At 41.1% G+C, this 16,766-nt stretch overlaps 1 protein-coding gene across 1 annotated transcript in view; it reads right to left on the bottom strand.

Annotated features, from left to right (window-relative positions):
• Positions 1–4,485: 4,485 nt before the first annotated feature.
• lig1 (ligase I, DNA, ATP-dependent) overlaps positions 4,486–16,766 on the bottom strand; it is a 45,436-nt gene continuing 33,155 nt past the window's right edge. The window contains exons 24-27 of the mRNA XM_070845669.1: positions 13,585–13,638; positions 9,797–9,940; positions 7,864–7,956; positions 4,486–4,673 (exon numbers count right to left, since the gene is read on the bottom strand). Coding sequence (XP_070701770.1) covers positions 4,599–4,673; positions 7,864–7,956; positions 9,797–9,940; positions 13,585–13,638 — 366 coding nt within the window. The 3' untranslated portion in view covers positions 4,486–4,598. The remainder of the gene's footprint in view (positions 4,674–7,863; positions 7,957–9,796; positions 9,941–13,584; positions 13,639–16,766) is intronic.

Here is a 16,766-nt window from a genome sequence, read left to right as displayed (position 1 = left end):
ATTCAAAAGACCAGGGATAATCACAGTCTGGGAAAGCATCCGAGCTGCTTGTCAACTCTAACCATGTCTAATTTTTCTGCAATGTTGAGTGTGTTTGTCACAGCTCTGAGTGCAGTCTTGATCACAAGGCAGGCTGGCAGATGTGCAGAGGGGGAATGTCTTCTTCAAAATGTGGAGGGCTTCTGTGAATGGAGAGTGTCTTTGAGATGGGACCGCTGGAGGGTTTCTTGCGGGTCAAGACGGGGGAAAAAAAAAACGGACAGACACAGAAGAGATACACTCAACAGAGGCTGGTTCACATGAAGGTCATAAGACTAATGACTCAATGAACCAATGGAGTGCACTGCAGTCTTACCCCCTTAAGCACAAGCCTCTCAGTGTAGGTCAAAGTGAAGTACTGACAAGTGGGGAACAACAACTGTCGCCATCATAAACCAATCATAAAGTTGTCTCCTAAATGACTAGATTGGCTCACAGTTTTGCTGCAGGGGTTGGATAATCAAGCGAAACATTTCCATAACCAAATAAGGCAAATGAGCCATGGCGAGCAATTGGCCAGAAAACTGTCAAAAGTTAAGGCTAGAAGGCAGGATTAAATATAAATACAGCAGTGTTATGCCATCTAGGTTTTTCTAATAAGGCAGAGGTTAAAAGCTAGCTGACTAAAATAAGATCCAGTCAAAAACTGTCACAAAAATATGACTAGAAAGTGTCTGCGCACATTTATTATCTTAATCATTTACAGCAGTAATTCTCAACCAGCGGTACTTGTATCCCAGAGGTACGGCTCTGCAGGTGCTTCAGGGTACATGGAAAAAATGTGGAATAGCTTGAGTAATCTGAAAAAATGTTAATTACAATTTGAGTTAAATCTTCATTATGAGTCATCTGTAACATCACATGTTAAAAAGGAGAGTAAAAGCGAGATAGCGAGCGAGCAGAGAGGTCGGAACCAATTTGTCCAATACTTTGGTTTGTGACAAAATACCTAATCGTGCCAATTAGCAAACATTAGCATGCAACTGTTGCATTTGCCTCAGAGTATTTGCAAGTTCAGACTCTGGTCACTGGCATGGCTGTAGACTCTCTCGTTTGCCTAAACCTAACCAATCCGTACCCTCAGTGGAGTCACATAACACCGTTTTTACAATAGTGAGTTGTACAATGCTGTGTTTGGACGGCACTGGCAGATAGGAGGGCATTTACAAAAGCTCTCTCATTTAACTCGGATGACTTGTTGGCACAGCCGCACACAACTTTTACTGGTTAAACTGAGCTAATGAAGTGCCCTGATTAGTCACACAGGGCACACAATTCTGCACTGTCTCTTATGTCGAGGACCAAACACCCTGCTAGAGTGGAGACTGGAGGACAAGGGAAATAATATAAAGGGCCCAAAAAAGAGGAGGCCTGACATCATCAAATCCGAAAGGTTACTGGCCAACGCTCGGCGCTCCTGTTCAAGAAAAACACTATTGATATTCTGTGGGTTCAGTTGGGGACAATGGCAGGGCCTGTCCCTCCCTCTCTCCCTCATAGCCTGGCATGGCAGAGATGTCACAGAGAGCACCAAACAAATGGATGGAGGGATAGAAAGGGATGGAGGGATGGGGAGGAGGTGGAGGAGAACAAACGCATTGTTCTCGGGGTGGAGAAAGGGGTATTGTGAACAAGACAGATAGCTTATGTGGGAGAATGGGGTGGGGGAAGAGAGAGAGGGGCACAAAAGGACAGAGAAAGGTGAAACCTGGCTTTTTTTTTTTTTATAGATGCCCCCTTTTTCTTCTTTGCAGTGGGAGGTAATCCATAACCCTGCTTTAAGGGACACTTCCTAAAACTTTAAAGAAGAACACAACAGGGATGGTTTTAGCACAGAGGAGCCATCTTTAGCTGGCCTTTCATCTGTCACAACCCCACACATCAGTTCAGGGGCTTTTTTTTTTTTTTCCCCCTCAAATCATGCTCCACACACACCCAAGCCCCCAGCTGCTGCTTAACATGTAGCAAAGGACAGTTCAGGAGAGGAGGTGAGCAGGTAGGTCTGCAACTGCAACCTCCCCTGTGGGACCCGGTCTGAACGGCTGATTTGATGTGAACTAACAGCACAGCTGTTTGAACACGGGCTAGGACCTCAGTGGTGATGGAGGCCGCTGTGCTGCAATGCCCCGCAGGCGTGTGATGTGCGCCAGCTGCCCCCCTCGGTAACCATCAGTGACACATACACGGGCAGTTAACCAGGCACACAGACATTTTCACAGAGAGGTGATAAAAACAACCTCATTCACACATGCACAAAAGAAAACACAAACACAGAAAGTTCTCAGCATGCAGGCGCTTGCTCTCAACACAGCGATTCAAAGACGTTCACGCTTCCTCTCTGCTTACACAATCACACGTATACAAATTAGGCAGAGACAACGCTTGCCGTCATCAACCTTCAGAGTAATTCACAACAAAAGCCGGGATCATACAGCACACACAATATGGAATTGAATTCATTAGATATTTGCATTTTCAATATTTCATGCTCTGCTGCGTGTTTGATTTCCATTAGGGCCTTTTCCATCCCTCACACTCGCTGTTTCAAGCCAACTTCTAAAGCAGCAGTACAGCTGTTAAGCGCCATTTGAAATTCAGATTTCAGTAACACCAGCAAGTCCCTTGTTTCTGTTAAAAAAAAAGAAATAGATGTGATGATGATATTCAAGACAAGTGTCAGATGTATCCAAAGTAGCGAGCAGGAGGGGAGACATATTTAAGGGAGAAACAAAAGCACAATAAAATATTGACATAAAGGATGGTAGTGGATGAACACTGATCCACACTGGACTCTGAAAATAAACAACAGAGGCAGACGAAAAGGGCATTTTCAGGGCAATTTCCATGATTACTCCAACACAATGGTGTCCCTCTCAAACTCGCTTTCAGCAGACACAGGACACAACCCACACACACAAATAATAGAATAGGCCAGCCAGCAGTCATGCAGTATGCCTACTTGCATACCGAGACAGCATAATAAATAGTAATTTCGAAAAGCTCTCCAGTATACGAAATAAAACATGCGAAAACAGTCACAATCGTATGCCACATGCAGCGCAAGTCACCACAGAACAGGCTAAATTTTATGTTGGCAAATAGCCCGCAGACAAGCCAGAGATGTGAGAATGCACACTTGATGCATGCCTCCTTGCAGCCACAAGAATGCCGGCCTACCAACGCAGGTAATTTATTTCCTGCATCTCATTGTGTTGAGCTGAACGCTCTGCTGCTGCACGGGAGCAATGCATTACTGATCACCTGGTGCACCTCCATGTTAGCAGCTGTCAGGCTCCACTTAGGCACAGTGGTGCTTTGAGAGAAACACTTATGGCAGCACGCCAACACGCTCACAACGATACCAACATGCTGTTTAAGATACTCATCACCTTCTTTAATATGTTGGTATGCTAACATTTGCTAAACAAACACACACAAAGTGCAGCCGAGCCTGATGGGAATAATCGTGAGTCAAATTACCTGATGATGGAGCCACATAAAAAGTCAGATCGATCATTATGATTCATCCTCAGGGCACCACGAATGTCTGTGCCACATTTCATGGTTGTTGAGATGGACCGACCAAGCCGACAGTGAGGCGTAAAACTGATAAGCACCTCCGCTAAGATGTTAAAGTTACAGGAATGTATTTGTCGTGAAATGAGCAGTGTCCAGTCGAACAGCTCTGTGTGCTTTTAACGCAGCTCCGTCGCTCCTGTATGACATGTATCTACATGCCTGTGTGTCAATGTCAACTAAATATTTTCTGCACATTCACTCCACTTTGCATTTAATGCGATTCCGAGTTGCTTACAGCTCACACTGCCAGAAGCACAAATGCATCACAAACACGAAGTGGTTCAATCTCAGTAACAAGCACACTCACATGACATCACTATGCAGAAAACCCTCAACAAAATCCTCTCTGCTTCTCCATGTAATAAGTGTATGTCCTTGGCTCTCAGACTGACCGCCCTCCCTCCCCATCCACATCTCTCCAACAGCCTCTGATTGATTCAGGCTGGACAGTTAGTGGATTTCCATCATCTAATGCAAGCTGTGAGTGCTTCTCTATTGTCCTGCTGTTTGAGCAACTGTCAGCTCCCGCGTCTTTTTCTACTTCTAATAACGTTTCAGGCAGCCTGCAATCTCCTTGGCTTGTCCTCTTATTACCACACACGCTGAATGCACTCTTCCGCCGCCTTTTGAGTGCTAAAGCAGAAAATCAGGCCAGCTCAAAGTATTGGTATGCTGCCCATACATCTTATGTTTTGCTGGGCAGTTTTGCGCTGTGAATTTTTGATATGGATCTATTACCAGCTGTAACTGCTGAGTCGATTCTGGTTTTTGGAGCTAGATGTGTACGCAATTTTTGGCTCTGAAAGGGAAATCTGTGTCAGTAAAGCAACAGCTTTGATGAATCAATAAAACAAATTACAGGATGCGTAAAACTTGCAGGGGCCTTTATTTTCATTCAACATTACACAAAGAAAGACGCTATTTACAATTATTTTTGAAATTGCCATTATTTATTATTCTCTACTGATGACTGCAGGCGATCAGTAGTAGTCCTCCGGGTCAGCTTTCTCCCCCTGATTCTGAATCTGCTGCTGCTTCTTGTACAAATCAGCGATCTGCAGATGGCGGGGGAGATGGACAGAGATCGAGAGGACGAGAGATATTGAGAGGGGAAGCGGGAGGGGAGAGGGTTCGCATGAGAGAGCACGCACGAGAGAGAGAGAGGGGAGGGGAGGGGAGGGGAGAGAATGAAGGAGGGAGGGAGAAGATCATGAAGTCAGGTCAGTAACATGAAGAGGAAAAGCTAAAAATAACAGTTTGATTATTCATATCCCGCGCTTTGAAGTCGGTGACTCCCAGCTGCTGACTGGGAGACAGAGGTTGTGTTCACTTGAGCTCATCAGGCTTTGGAGGCGAGGGGGTGGAAGGCGGGACGGTGAATAATGTGCAAACAGCAGGCCCACCCAGAATCAGCAGTATCAGTACCAGTACAGCGGGGTGGCACAGTGAGGAGGAAAACAATGAATCATCACATTATTTCTCCTGCTCGGCATCAAGGTAAAGCTTTGATTATCAGCCTGAAGCTGACTGGGTCCAGCGTGTTCAGCCTCCACATTTTCTTGCTTCCCTCCAACTTGAATGAGGTCAGGTTTCATTTAAATAGTCTGCTGAATGTTGTGATAACGAGCGTGTGCATCCTCGCAGATATAACTGGCAGGAGTATCATTTAAATGCAGCCGATGTTCCAACCTGGCTCCCAGCTGACTCCACAGTTAACAGATGGCTGTTAATTCAAGTCAGTGAAAATCCACATTATAATGATCAGAAGCTAGACTGGTTTAAAAAAGATCCAGGCTTCAGCTGGATGTTTTGAGCCTCATGGAAACCTAAAATCTATGGGAGAACGTCTGCTGTGCTGTTACGTAACAATGGGCGCTGCTTGCGTGATACCTGGCTTGGATTTCGTTGTCAGTCAAGAGTTTGTACATGAAGGGAAACGGCGGATGTTGGCGAGTGCATCTTGAAAGTTTTAGTAGAGAATAAAACATCAAAATGGAGGCCTGTTGTCTGACCAAGTGGCCGACGGGGAAATATTCACAATCCAAAGCTAAACCTTTAGCAGCTTTTTGTCTGGCTGCTGGTGGCTGTGTCACTCATGGATTGATGGACTTGATTTTTATTCTGGATCACTGACAGACTTTAAAAGCATCCCCAGATATTTAGTCAGTCCAGAGGACAGCGCAGGGGAGCATGATTCAGCACTAGACTCTGATTTTGGATAGTGATCTCCGTTATGGTACAAACAAAGCAATCTGAATAAACCGCCAAGCAGCAGTGAGCCAAGGTACACAGTCAGTTGACAGTACACATGCGGTACTTTGCGTCTCCAAAATGTGACAATTATTTCTCAGTATTAAAGATTGAGAACATGAGACTCAAGCTGAATTGTACACCAAACATCCCCTAGTTACAGCTTCTCAATTCTGAGAATATGCTGCCTTTTTGTTACAGTATAGTGAATATCTTTTGTTTTTGACTGTTGGTTTGAGAAAAACAAATGAGGATGTCACCTTTGAGAAAAGGATGTTGTGATCAACTTTTTTTTCTTCTAATTTTCTGACATGTTACATACAAATAATTGGCAGATTAACTGATTATGAAAAGTTATTACATCAGATTAAGGGACAACAAATATTTGGCCATAATCAGATCATCACAATGGTTACCGAACTGTAAATTCAACAAGAAGGATGTAAACTTGAGTGTTGGACAAGTTTTAACTTCTCAACTTTCGAGAACACATTTCAGTTTTGTTAGGACACAATTCTTTCCTCACCTCCTAATAAAAAAATAAAGTGGGTCAGGATCCCATTAATAAGAGACCGAACCCACAACATACAATGTGCAGGGCTGCAAATTAAGATTACCCTTGTGTTTTAAAGCAATTATTTTTCATGACTGACCATTTCATCTCTGAAATATCAAAGGATTGTTAAAAATGTCCATCATAACTTCACAGAATTCAAGGTGAAGCCACAGAAAAGTTAAAAATCCAGTGATAACGATAATGACTTTTCTATGACAGACGAGCTGGAACCAGCAAATTTCTATTTTTCCTCATTAATCAAAACTGTTGTTCATTATCCTTAGAGCTGAAAAGAGTTTTATCAAGTAGTGCAAATATTTTAATAATCTTTGATAGCAAAAAAAAAAGCCAAACATTTTCTGGTTTCAGCTTTGCCAACGTGGCTTTTGGACCGTCAGTATGACAAAATGAGCATTTTGAAGAAGTTAGCTTGTGGTAAGAAATTATGATCAACATTTTTCAGTCTTCTGATGTTTACAGACCAAATGATTTATCGATTAAGTGTGAAAATAATCCAACTATAATAATAATAAAAAAGGAGAAGAATTCTTTTTGTTCCGTCGCTGCACGAAGAGTTTTGTTGCCGTTTTGTTAGTTTGTCCAAGGTGTTCCATATCATATATAATAGCATGTGTGCATTGACTTGGCTTGGCTGAATCATAAATAAATTATGTGCTGCTGGGTCAGTGGGCAGGTCAGACAGAAGCAAGTAAACATTATTTTAGAATATATAAAAACTAAAAATACAGTAAATCATTGAGTCTCTGTTTCTTATCTCTTCTTTATATACTCTGTGTGTGAATGGACGCCACATTCGGCACAGGGACGATAAGTTTTGCCAAAGTTTTTATATTGAATACAATCACAGGTTGGTGGGTTTGTTGTTGGAGAGCTGCGTATGCGTGTCCTCAGGTGATAGTACAGCTGACCTGTACATCTCTACTGTACAATAAAATTCACTGTTTGGAGTTCAATGGTGGAGACTGGGTAATATATTACCAGGCAGCAGACGTGCTGTTTTACAGCTTTGTACACTGTGCAGGCTACTACATAAACCAATGCCAGCGTAAAAAATAAATAAATAAAAAAAAAAGATTGCCCTTGCAATGCTTCACCCTTGAGATTTTACAGGACAGCTCTTGTGAGGTGACCATGATGCTGATGATGCACCATCTCTAGATGGCACTTCAACTAACTTGGCCAAACATATGATTGCATTTTTACTGCTTTACAGTCGTTATTATACTGTGCAAGGCCGACCCGTTTTGACCTCCTGGGTCTACGCACTCGCTCTACAGAAATCGTATTTGATGTTTAAACCATGCATCTGGCATTATTCTGTGCTTCCTTGCACTGCTGATTTCACACCTGTTTTTGAACATTTTTATTTTTTTAAATGCACCAAACAAGCTTTTCCCAGCGCACATGACCTGACGCACCTGAGCTCCGGTTGTGGCGTCCTCTGGCTTTTTGTCGTCTCTGATCCGAAGGAAGCGGGGAAACCTCAGAGAAATGCCCTTTTCCGGATCCACCTGAGGACAGACAGGTAGACAGAATCCCAGTCAGTCTGCGGCCATTAATGAGTGTAAACATTTGTCCTTTGTTACCTGGACTGTATTGAAACGGGTAGATGGATTTTCAAGCTAGTGAGTCCACAGTAGTTCAAGGTTTAAACATCAAAGATTGAATGATTTAAAAAGCCTTTCAGTTCGAGGGCAGAAACTGTGCTTTTGTCCTACTTCAATTTATCTGCCACTGAAATTCTCTGATTACTTACAAATATGGATGCATTGCACATTTTTGTTTTCAGAACAGCCAAGGCTGTCTGAGAATAAAAATACTGGATGTGAATAATTGCATTTTAGATTTCTATGGAATTCTCTGTATGTGGACATTAGGTTTGCAGAGAAACAAGTCAGTCACTCAGTTATTAACTGCATTTCGTTAAAATTCTGATGTCAAATGTAAGAGCCCACTACAGTAACAATCAAACTCATCAGCGCAAGTTATGAGGATTCAGGTGAGACTGACAGCAACTGTTGGCTTATGGCATCCTCATTACCGCAGAATTACATAAGCGAAAATCAACAGTGTGCAACAACAAACATTCAGTCAAATTAACCATGACACTAAAACTTCATAGTAGTCAAGGATCAACACAAATATGTGAACAGTGAAGCCAATGGATAAGATAAGCACAGTTTACAGTCTCTTTTCCCATTAAGGAAAATGGGATACAACCAAACTATGATGGGCACATGTTGATTAAATCACCATCAGGGCGCTGAGATGTTCTGACACACGATGAAAGTGCAGCCAGGGAGAGACGAAGTGAGCCAGTGAGGAAGAAAAAGCACGACTTTAAAAATTATATAGACAGAAGACGACCTATTATTTCTGCCACCGCTTGCGGCAGAGAAACTTAATACTCCAATTAAAGTGTTCGACAAATATCAAGTCTTGAGTTACTGTCAATCTTTACATCAATGCTAAAACTAGGGGATGCAAATGAAGACAACTACACATCAGCATGTCAGGTCATTGATTAATGCCACGCTGTACCAAAAAGAGGCTGTGACCAAATTATGTGCTGGTGTGACCATTTCGGAAAGTAAGTGGAAAAATGAGTCTGGAGGCCTGATATGTTGACTGACAGTGACGACTGACATTATTAACAAACGGTGATTAACAGTTTGTATTTTTTGGTTTAAACTTGGAGAAACTGAGGGAAATAACTGAGACAATCCGCGTTACTTTCAGTACAGACATTTTCCATAAAACCTCCTCCTTTTCTTTCAGCCTTAAACCACAGTTTCCACTATTCCAACTATTGAAGGAAAAAGCCATGGTTACATGATGTTTAAAGTAATCTGATAAATTACCTGTAAAAACTATCAAAGTGCTTGGTTGTATGCACAGAAAAAGTCTCATTTGTTTACAACTCATCCAGCTATCTCAAATAGAAAATAAAAATAAATAAAAATGTAAGGTTTATTGACAATGACAATGCAACACCTTGTACCTTTAAACTCAGATTTTTGGTCTTTCTCCCTAAGAATGTTTTAAGATAGACAGAAGTTGTGTATCTCTGAGCTGTTTTACTTCTGTCATGGTTAAACTAAGAGTTGATTACTGTTAATGTTATGTCAAAAAATTTATGTGCACAGTGGGATTGTGGGAGTCGCACATGCAGCCAAACGACTGCTAATAAACAAGTATCTGTTCCAATAAATCCAGCACCTTTTACGACATTTTTAATACCTCAATTAAGTGGCGCTAATTGTGACTTTTCATTGCAGGCAACAGACCATAACAGGCAGAATTTATCAGAGTAAACACATGAGGGTGGGGGGGTTAAAATGCTAAACTGACCATTCCCATGGCGGCCTTGTAGACTGGCGACAGAGACAGGTCGGCGCACTTCACCTCCCAAACCTGCACGGCGTCCAGCCACACGTCAGGCTCTGCTGACTGGTCGATGCGGTAGTAGGCACGGGGCTTGGGCAGAATGTGCTCCTAGAGGACACAAAATAGATAACGACCGTTTTCACAATGAATTATTAAATGCTTGCGTAAAATACCAAAAAATGTGCTGGGGAAAAAAAAAGTGCCCGTCAAGTTCCCTAGAGTCTAAAGTAATGTGAAAAGCTCAAACATATTCAATTTATGATGCTATAATCCAGGGAAAAGCAGTAAATCCTCACATTTTGAAATATAAACTCATAGTATATACAGCACAGTGGATGCATACAGACAAGCACAGTCTTAAAAACAGGTCAATGCATTCACAGAGAACCTGATAAAGAGACAGTGACAGAGTGGCTTCGGTAGCCCTACTGAATCCTGCCGCTGCTTCACAATCACGTCCCAAGAGACAGCGCAGAGTTTCAACACTCTCATATTTAAATCATACCTACTTGCCTGAGGGGCAACATGAGAGGGTGATTTCCAAACCATATTATCATACACCTACATGAAAGATTTCAATCACAAACTCCGTGATATACATCGTTTTTGTTACCCCATTTTCACCACTTTAAGATTAAAAAAAATGAATGCATATGTATAAAAATAAAAAAAAACCTCGAGCTGAGCTCTGGCCTCCATGAAACTGTTCCTGTTCTGTAAACTGAGATAACTGTCAACTTCTAAAATATTTAATAGTGCATTTTTAACTTTGACACGAGCAATCATTCTGTCAGCGTGGGTGTCACACTTTGGCAAAATGATACCCATCTTGTTTTGATGTTAAACAACCATTTCAGCGAATGTGTCTCTGAAACAGTGTAATGTTAACGAGGCTGCCGCAGTGTCCACAGAACTGGGTCATAGTTAAGTGATGCTGGGAAAAGAAGGCTCCAGCTGTAGTGGTGCTGGTTTTCTTGCACACATTATTTATACTGTAGGCATTCAAGTGACACTCTTACACTGAGTGAATTACAATGAGTGAGCCGGTAGGCGTGTAGAGTCTTATAAAACGCTGCTGCTGATAGACACAAGTTGGCAATACACCTATATACCATATCTGACAGGTCAGGCGTCAGCTAGACGTGCCTGATCCACATTACATTTAGCCTCTTAGGCTTTATGGAGATAAAAAAAAAAATTATGAATCTCCTTTATAATGTGTGGGAGCCATTTCACTTACATGCAAATATTTGTGGCATTTACACAAAGCACTGGATGAAACATCCATTTTGAGGGCATGTGTAAGGAGACTTATTTGAAGGAGGGTAAATATATTTATGTACAGAATAATACATAATGGTGAGGTAAAGAAGTTTGGCAACTCGTTTAGTAGGAAAAACTGGAGATTTATGGAACTTCAAAAGCAGATTCCTCAGCAGCAGCATCTCTTTGGCCGCTTTAGTAGAAAAGTCTTGCCATATACTTTCCTATAAAAGCCTCTGGCCATTCGCTCAAAAGGTATAATCTCCCATGTTCCCGGTAGACTTCAAAATGTGAGACATCTGTGTCACTGACAGCAGCTCAGTAGCACTCAAAAAGGACACAATTAGTGAATGAAACCTGTATTTGTTAGAGAAAAAACTCAAATTCGGTATTGCTCGTACTCCACAGCACCACTTCCATCAGTACAACCAGTCCTGACTTACTCACCACTGCTGCTCTATCAGGGGAACCGTTTGAGAGTTTTTTCATGGTTTTGGGCATCATTTCTATCGGTGATAATCACATTGCGCACAAGTTTATATCTGCAATTTGGGAAAACGGCAACATCAATTAAAAAGACGTCCATCAGGGCAACAGAAAAGAGCAGAGAGGCTTCGGGAAAACAAGGCTGAGCCATAAAGTTATGACCTGAACTGTCTGTTGTGTAAACACCCATCACACAATAACAATCTTCCTGTGCAATGAGGAACTATTGTGGACATTTTGGGCCGTCTCTCCTTTGGTTTAACCTCCAAATAAAGTGATTTTTGCTTATGGTTCATGCTGTGGGACTTTCAGATGTGGCAACATTGCTACAACAGTCATGTATTTGATGAGCACAATGTTTTCATAACCAATAGAAGTTACCACAAACGGGATTTTATTAATCATTGGGTCTACAAAATGTAAGAAAATAAAAAAGTTTTGTTCGATCAAACTAAAAAATAATCCAATGAGGTTCAGATTACTGTCATAGAAGACCTGCAAATATTTACACCTGAGAGTATATAGAATATTTTTTTAAAATATTAAAATCTGATTTTAAATAATTAATAAATGTATTAAAATAGTTGCAGCTAATTGTTCAATTGTTCCAGCTCTAGTGCAGTTCCAGCCTCATGCTACCTCTCACACTGAACAGTTCCACACAGTGAGCTACGGTATGTTAACCGTGGAGTGAACAAAAGGAGCACTGGGTTAAGATCCGAGCTAGACAAAACCTGAGTTCAAGTACAAGAATAAACACCAGAAAAAGAAAAGAAAAGAGAAAAGGATCAGTCGGTCTCTCGTTACAGCACAGCACCTCTCCACCCGGAGGAGTGTGACCACAGCCAATCATCTCCGTGTCTGGAATCCCATCGGCCTGCAGCACTGCAACCAAAGCAACACGGCCACACCAGCGGCTCGCCTTAATTCACCATCCATCACTTTCAGATGGAGGGCTTCATTACAAAGCACTACAGTACAGGCCGTATTGGTCTGGGTAAGAAAAAAAAGGTTACACCGCCTTCTCAATCACTGTTTCACTGTGAGTCTGCACTGTGCAGCAGTTTGTACCACTCAGTCTAAACCCTTAACCTTTTAGAATATTACTTTAAGGTTATTTAATGTCAAAAAACAACAGCGTGTGCCAGGTTTGTACAGTAAATGAACTCACAATAATTCACTTTCATGAACAGATGACTGCATTCTAAAAAGCTGCCTGCTTTAATTTGTGTAAAAGCAGGTCTAAATTTAGCTGATAAAGTCAACGGAGTACTCAAATGAATTGTGGCTCTAACAATAGCTATCGTTTTCCGAGAGCAGTTGTCAATTTCTTCAAATGCTGCTGCTCTGCTGCTCTGGAACGAACCTCTTCAAATGTAAATTGAAAAAGCAATTAATTACCCGACGTCAGCGCGGTTACTCCAAACGCAGATTTTTTATTGGTGGAATGGATGTCGCTTCTGTCTGTACAACACTTTCCAAGAAGGAAGGAAATTAATTTAGTTTTAGAGCCAAATGATTGATAATTTTGTCATTTCTTTTACATGATATACAGCAGGTTCAGGACAGTATGAAGACTATGACCAACCTGAAGAAAAAATACCTGAGCTTATTTACTGTATATGACTTCTCTCATTTGGCAACATTAAGGTACAAGGAGGCATCGCTTCCAAACTGACTCCAGTATTTGAGTTGAATTTTAGGAGTATATTTGCACACTGGCTACCTCATTTTGATATGATAATCTGCATTTATGTCTGAAAAGATGGAAGGTCATAAATAAGGAAATAACTCAGCCACACTCATTCTGGTTCTTTTGACCTCAAAAATGACTGACTGTGTTAAAAACTGAAGGTCCTGTAGCTGCAGAATGTTAAAAGCCCGTGTTATGATTTTAAAAAATGAAGGCATCAATGAGGGGAAACAAGCATTGAGGGTTTTTTTTGTTTTGTTTTTTTAAAAACAGAGCTAGTGAGTGCAACAGTCACACCGTGGCGCTTTACCTTTAAGAACTTGTAATGCTGCTCCAGATCTTCATCCTTGAAGCCTGTCCCGATCTGGAAGAGACGAAAGGAGATAAGACACACACACACACACACTCAGATATTCACATACACATATTCCCTCATGGTGAGACAGCAGACATTTGGCAGCGAGCTGCAGAACACAGAACAGCAAGCAAATCCGCCCCTACACTATGAGCACCGTGTCTGCATGCTTTGCCTGAGGCGTCGTGTCACCTCTCAAAAGACCCGAACCCGCTGAGATGCGAGGATCACCTAACGGGCTGACATGCACAGAAAGGGAGAGAAAAAAGGCTGGTATATCATGCAAATATAGCATTTTCCAGTTCATAGACCAAAGCTAAAAAGGTGTATTCTGCAGGTGTCCACCAGAAGCTTTGTGCGTCTATGGCTGCAGCCACCAAAAGAAGGTTTAGCCGTGCTTTATTCAACTGTGGCACCTTTATACATTCAGTTTTATCTTTCTGGCCAGGCCAAGTCCTGTACCAAGCCAGCTGCTTGGTGTATCTGCTGTGAAAAGGGTGTTTCATATTAGTTTCTGATGCGAAACAACCCTGTAGGTGCCTTTTCTTTGTGAATTCAGAAGAATTACAAAGATCATTTGTTCTGCTGAATGACATAACCAGACCCCCTCCAGCAGCCTAATGTGATCAATACAGGTTTCTTGTCATCCAGGGCTTATGTTTCTGTTGTATTTTAATGGGCGTCACTTTGTTTCGAGCATCTGATTCTCAAGTTTGATTTTTTTGTATTGTGCTTCTTGATTTATCTTCTTTGAAACAAACACTCGCACAACCCTATTGCTCCGAGTCATTTCTGCTTTGCATAATAACTCAAGTGGGATTTAATCTAATGTCTCAGTGTCTCCCACTGCCAATGTGTTTAATATAACAGTGTGTCATACCAATAATGACCAAATGTCCAATGAATGAGCCATTTGGGAGTCCATGTTATTTTTTTCTCACTGGGAAACCAAACAATTAAAATTTAAGTAATATTGAGGGTCCAAATAACAAGTTGGTGGCTTCACTGTAACGTAAAAATGTCATTGCTGTTTCATTAGTGTTCCTCTTATTCTGAGCGAGGGAGGTCTATGTGAGCGGTGTCGGAGTGGACTTCACAGCACCAGTTTTGACAGCAGTGCTGCTCCTGAATCGCTCAAGGACATTTTAGCAGAACATATAAGTTGAGAGTACATTTGGGAAATGGAAATGTGGGTTAAATTCTGCTTTCAGCTACAGTAGAGCCTCTAAAACTGAGGGTTCCTGAAGTTTACCATGTCAAGGACAACAAGATTATTTTCAATGGATTTCTGCCTCTTTGTTTTATGGCCAACATTGAAGAGTGAAAGTCAAAGAGACGTGAAAGAGAAACGCATAGGAGCTGCCGACGCTGCAGTCGCATGATACACACCCTGAAGCGCCAGACTGACGAGACACCTTTCATTAAAAAAAAAAAAGGACAAATTTTATACTATTCATATAAAGCCTTGTTAGATGGATACAATATTGTTTCAATTACTAAAACCGATAGTTCCCTAAAACTGGAGTTGTTTTTGAATGATGTCCATCGCTCAGATATTTTATGGGATAAAGACAAACCAAAGTATTACCAGCACAGTACTATAAGTATAAGTAAAAGTACTAAGTATGGCAAAATTACCATTATTGGAATATTATTACTTATTCATCAACATGCAGCATTTTAGCAGCATTTTAATTTTGTTGAGGGAGAGCCAATCATGAACTTTTTATATTGTTGGATGGTTTGATCTATAACAATGCATAGTTTATAAACAATGCATAGTTTAAAGTTTGCAGAAAGTTTCAATTATTTCTAAAGTATTTACTGACAATAGCTGTCAGATAAATGTAGTGTAGTAAAAGTGGAATATTTCTCTAAAATATCATGGAGTAGAAATATAATGTGTTATAAACTGGAAAAAAATACCTGAAAGAAAATTTCAAGTTAAAACAACTGATACTGCCTGCAATATCCACAGCGTGGCAGGTTTCACAACCAGCAATATGAAAGTAGCATAAGAGATCCTACAAAAACATTCAGCCATTATGAAATAAACTGATTTTGGCTCGTTTTTGAAGACTGCAGGCTTCTGTGTACTTTTTGAATATTACTGAAGTTGCTGCATGGGGGAGGAGATGCTCCCACAGAACTTTGAGAAAGCACAAGGTGTATCTGCCAAGTTATCCACACAGAGCTGAGATCAGACAGGACTGCCAGCAAGGACACCTCTAAATTGGATTTTTGAGACTCCATCCATTTATGTGGCCAGGATCGAGTGGAAAGTGTGAATGATGGAGTTAATAAATAAGTGATTTGATTCTCAGTTTGCATTTGTTTAGAAAGTTTTAAAAATAAAATAAAAAAAAAACTCTTACTTTGAAGAAAATGTAAAGAATTGAAGGACCCCCAATCACTGGAGGTAGCAGCTATCCAAGCAAAGGAAGATTCATTTGAAAATCAATAACTAAATAAAAATAAAAGGCAGAAGCTCTTCATCTGACATCTTAAACATTTCACACAGCGAGTGGTGTTTTCTGTTGTGTATTTCAAACACAACATCCATTTTCACCTCACTTATCCAGGGTCGTCATCTGAAGTGTGAAGCCAATGAGATTTTATCAAATAGAAAGAAATACTGAGGAGAAGGAAAGCCTACAGTACTAGCACTGCCTGGAAAAGTAACACGGTAATCTAACAGGCGCTTTAACCTGCATCCTATCAGAGCTCCAAGGTGTGATTGAGTGTAAATATGTGAAAGTGTGTGTACTCACTGCTCACTAAATCCCTTTTCCATGCATAAAGACATAAAAGTTGCAGAAGGGGGAAAAAAAAAAATGGAGATGGAAGGTTTTCGCAGGACAGAGAAGAGACAGAATTTATGCTCTGTGGCAAAGTCATACTCTAGCTCGTTCATGCTCATCAGCTCAAACACACACACACACACACACACACACACACACACACACACACACACACACAGACGTACACACATCTACACACAATACAAGTGGTCACGCATGCTCCAATACATGCTTACCACTTATCCTAAGTTGCACCCAGTCACGCCTCCACACACACTTATAGACACAAAGATTTTCCTCCGGCTCAGATTTGAGGGGAAAAGTGACAGTTCAAAA

This window comes from Pempheris klunzingeri, chromosome 15 (genome assembly GCF_042242105.1).
Source record: "Pempheris klunzingeri isolate RE-2024b chromosome 15, fPemKlu1.hap1, whole genome shotgun sequence".
Lineage (NCBI taxonomy): Eukaryota > Metazoa > Chordata > Actinopteri > Acropomatiformes > Pempheridae > Pempheris > Pempheris klunzingeri.
This window is presented reverse-complemented; position numbering and strand designations above follow the sequence as displayed.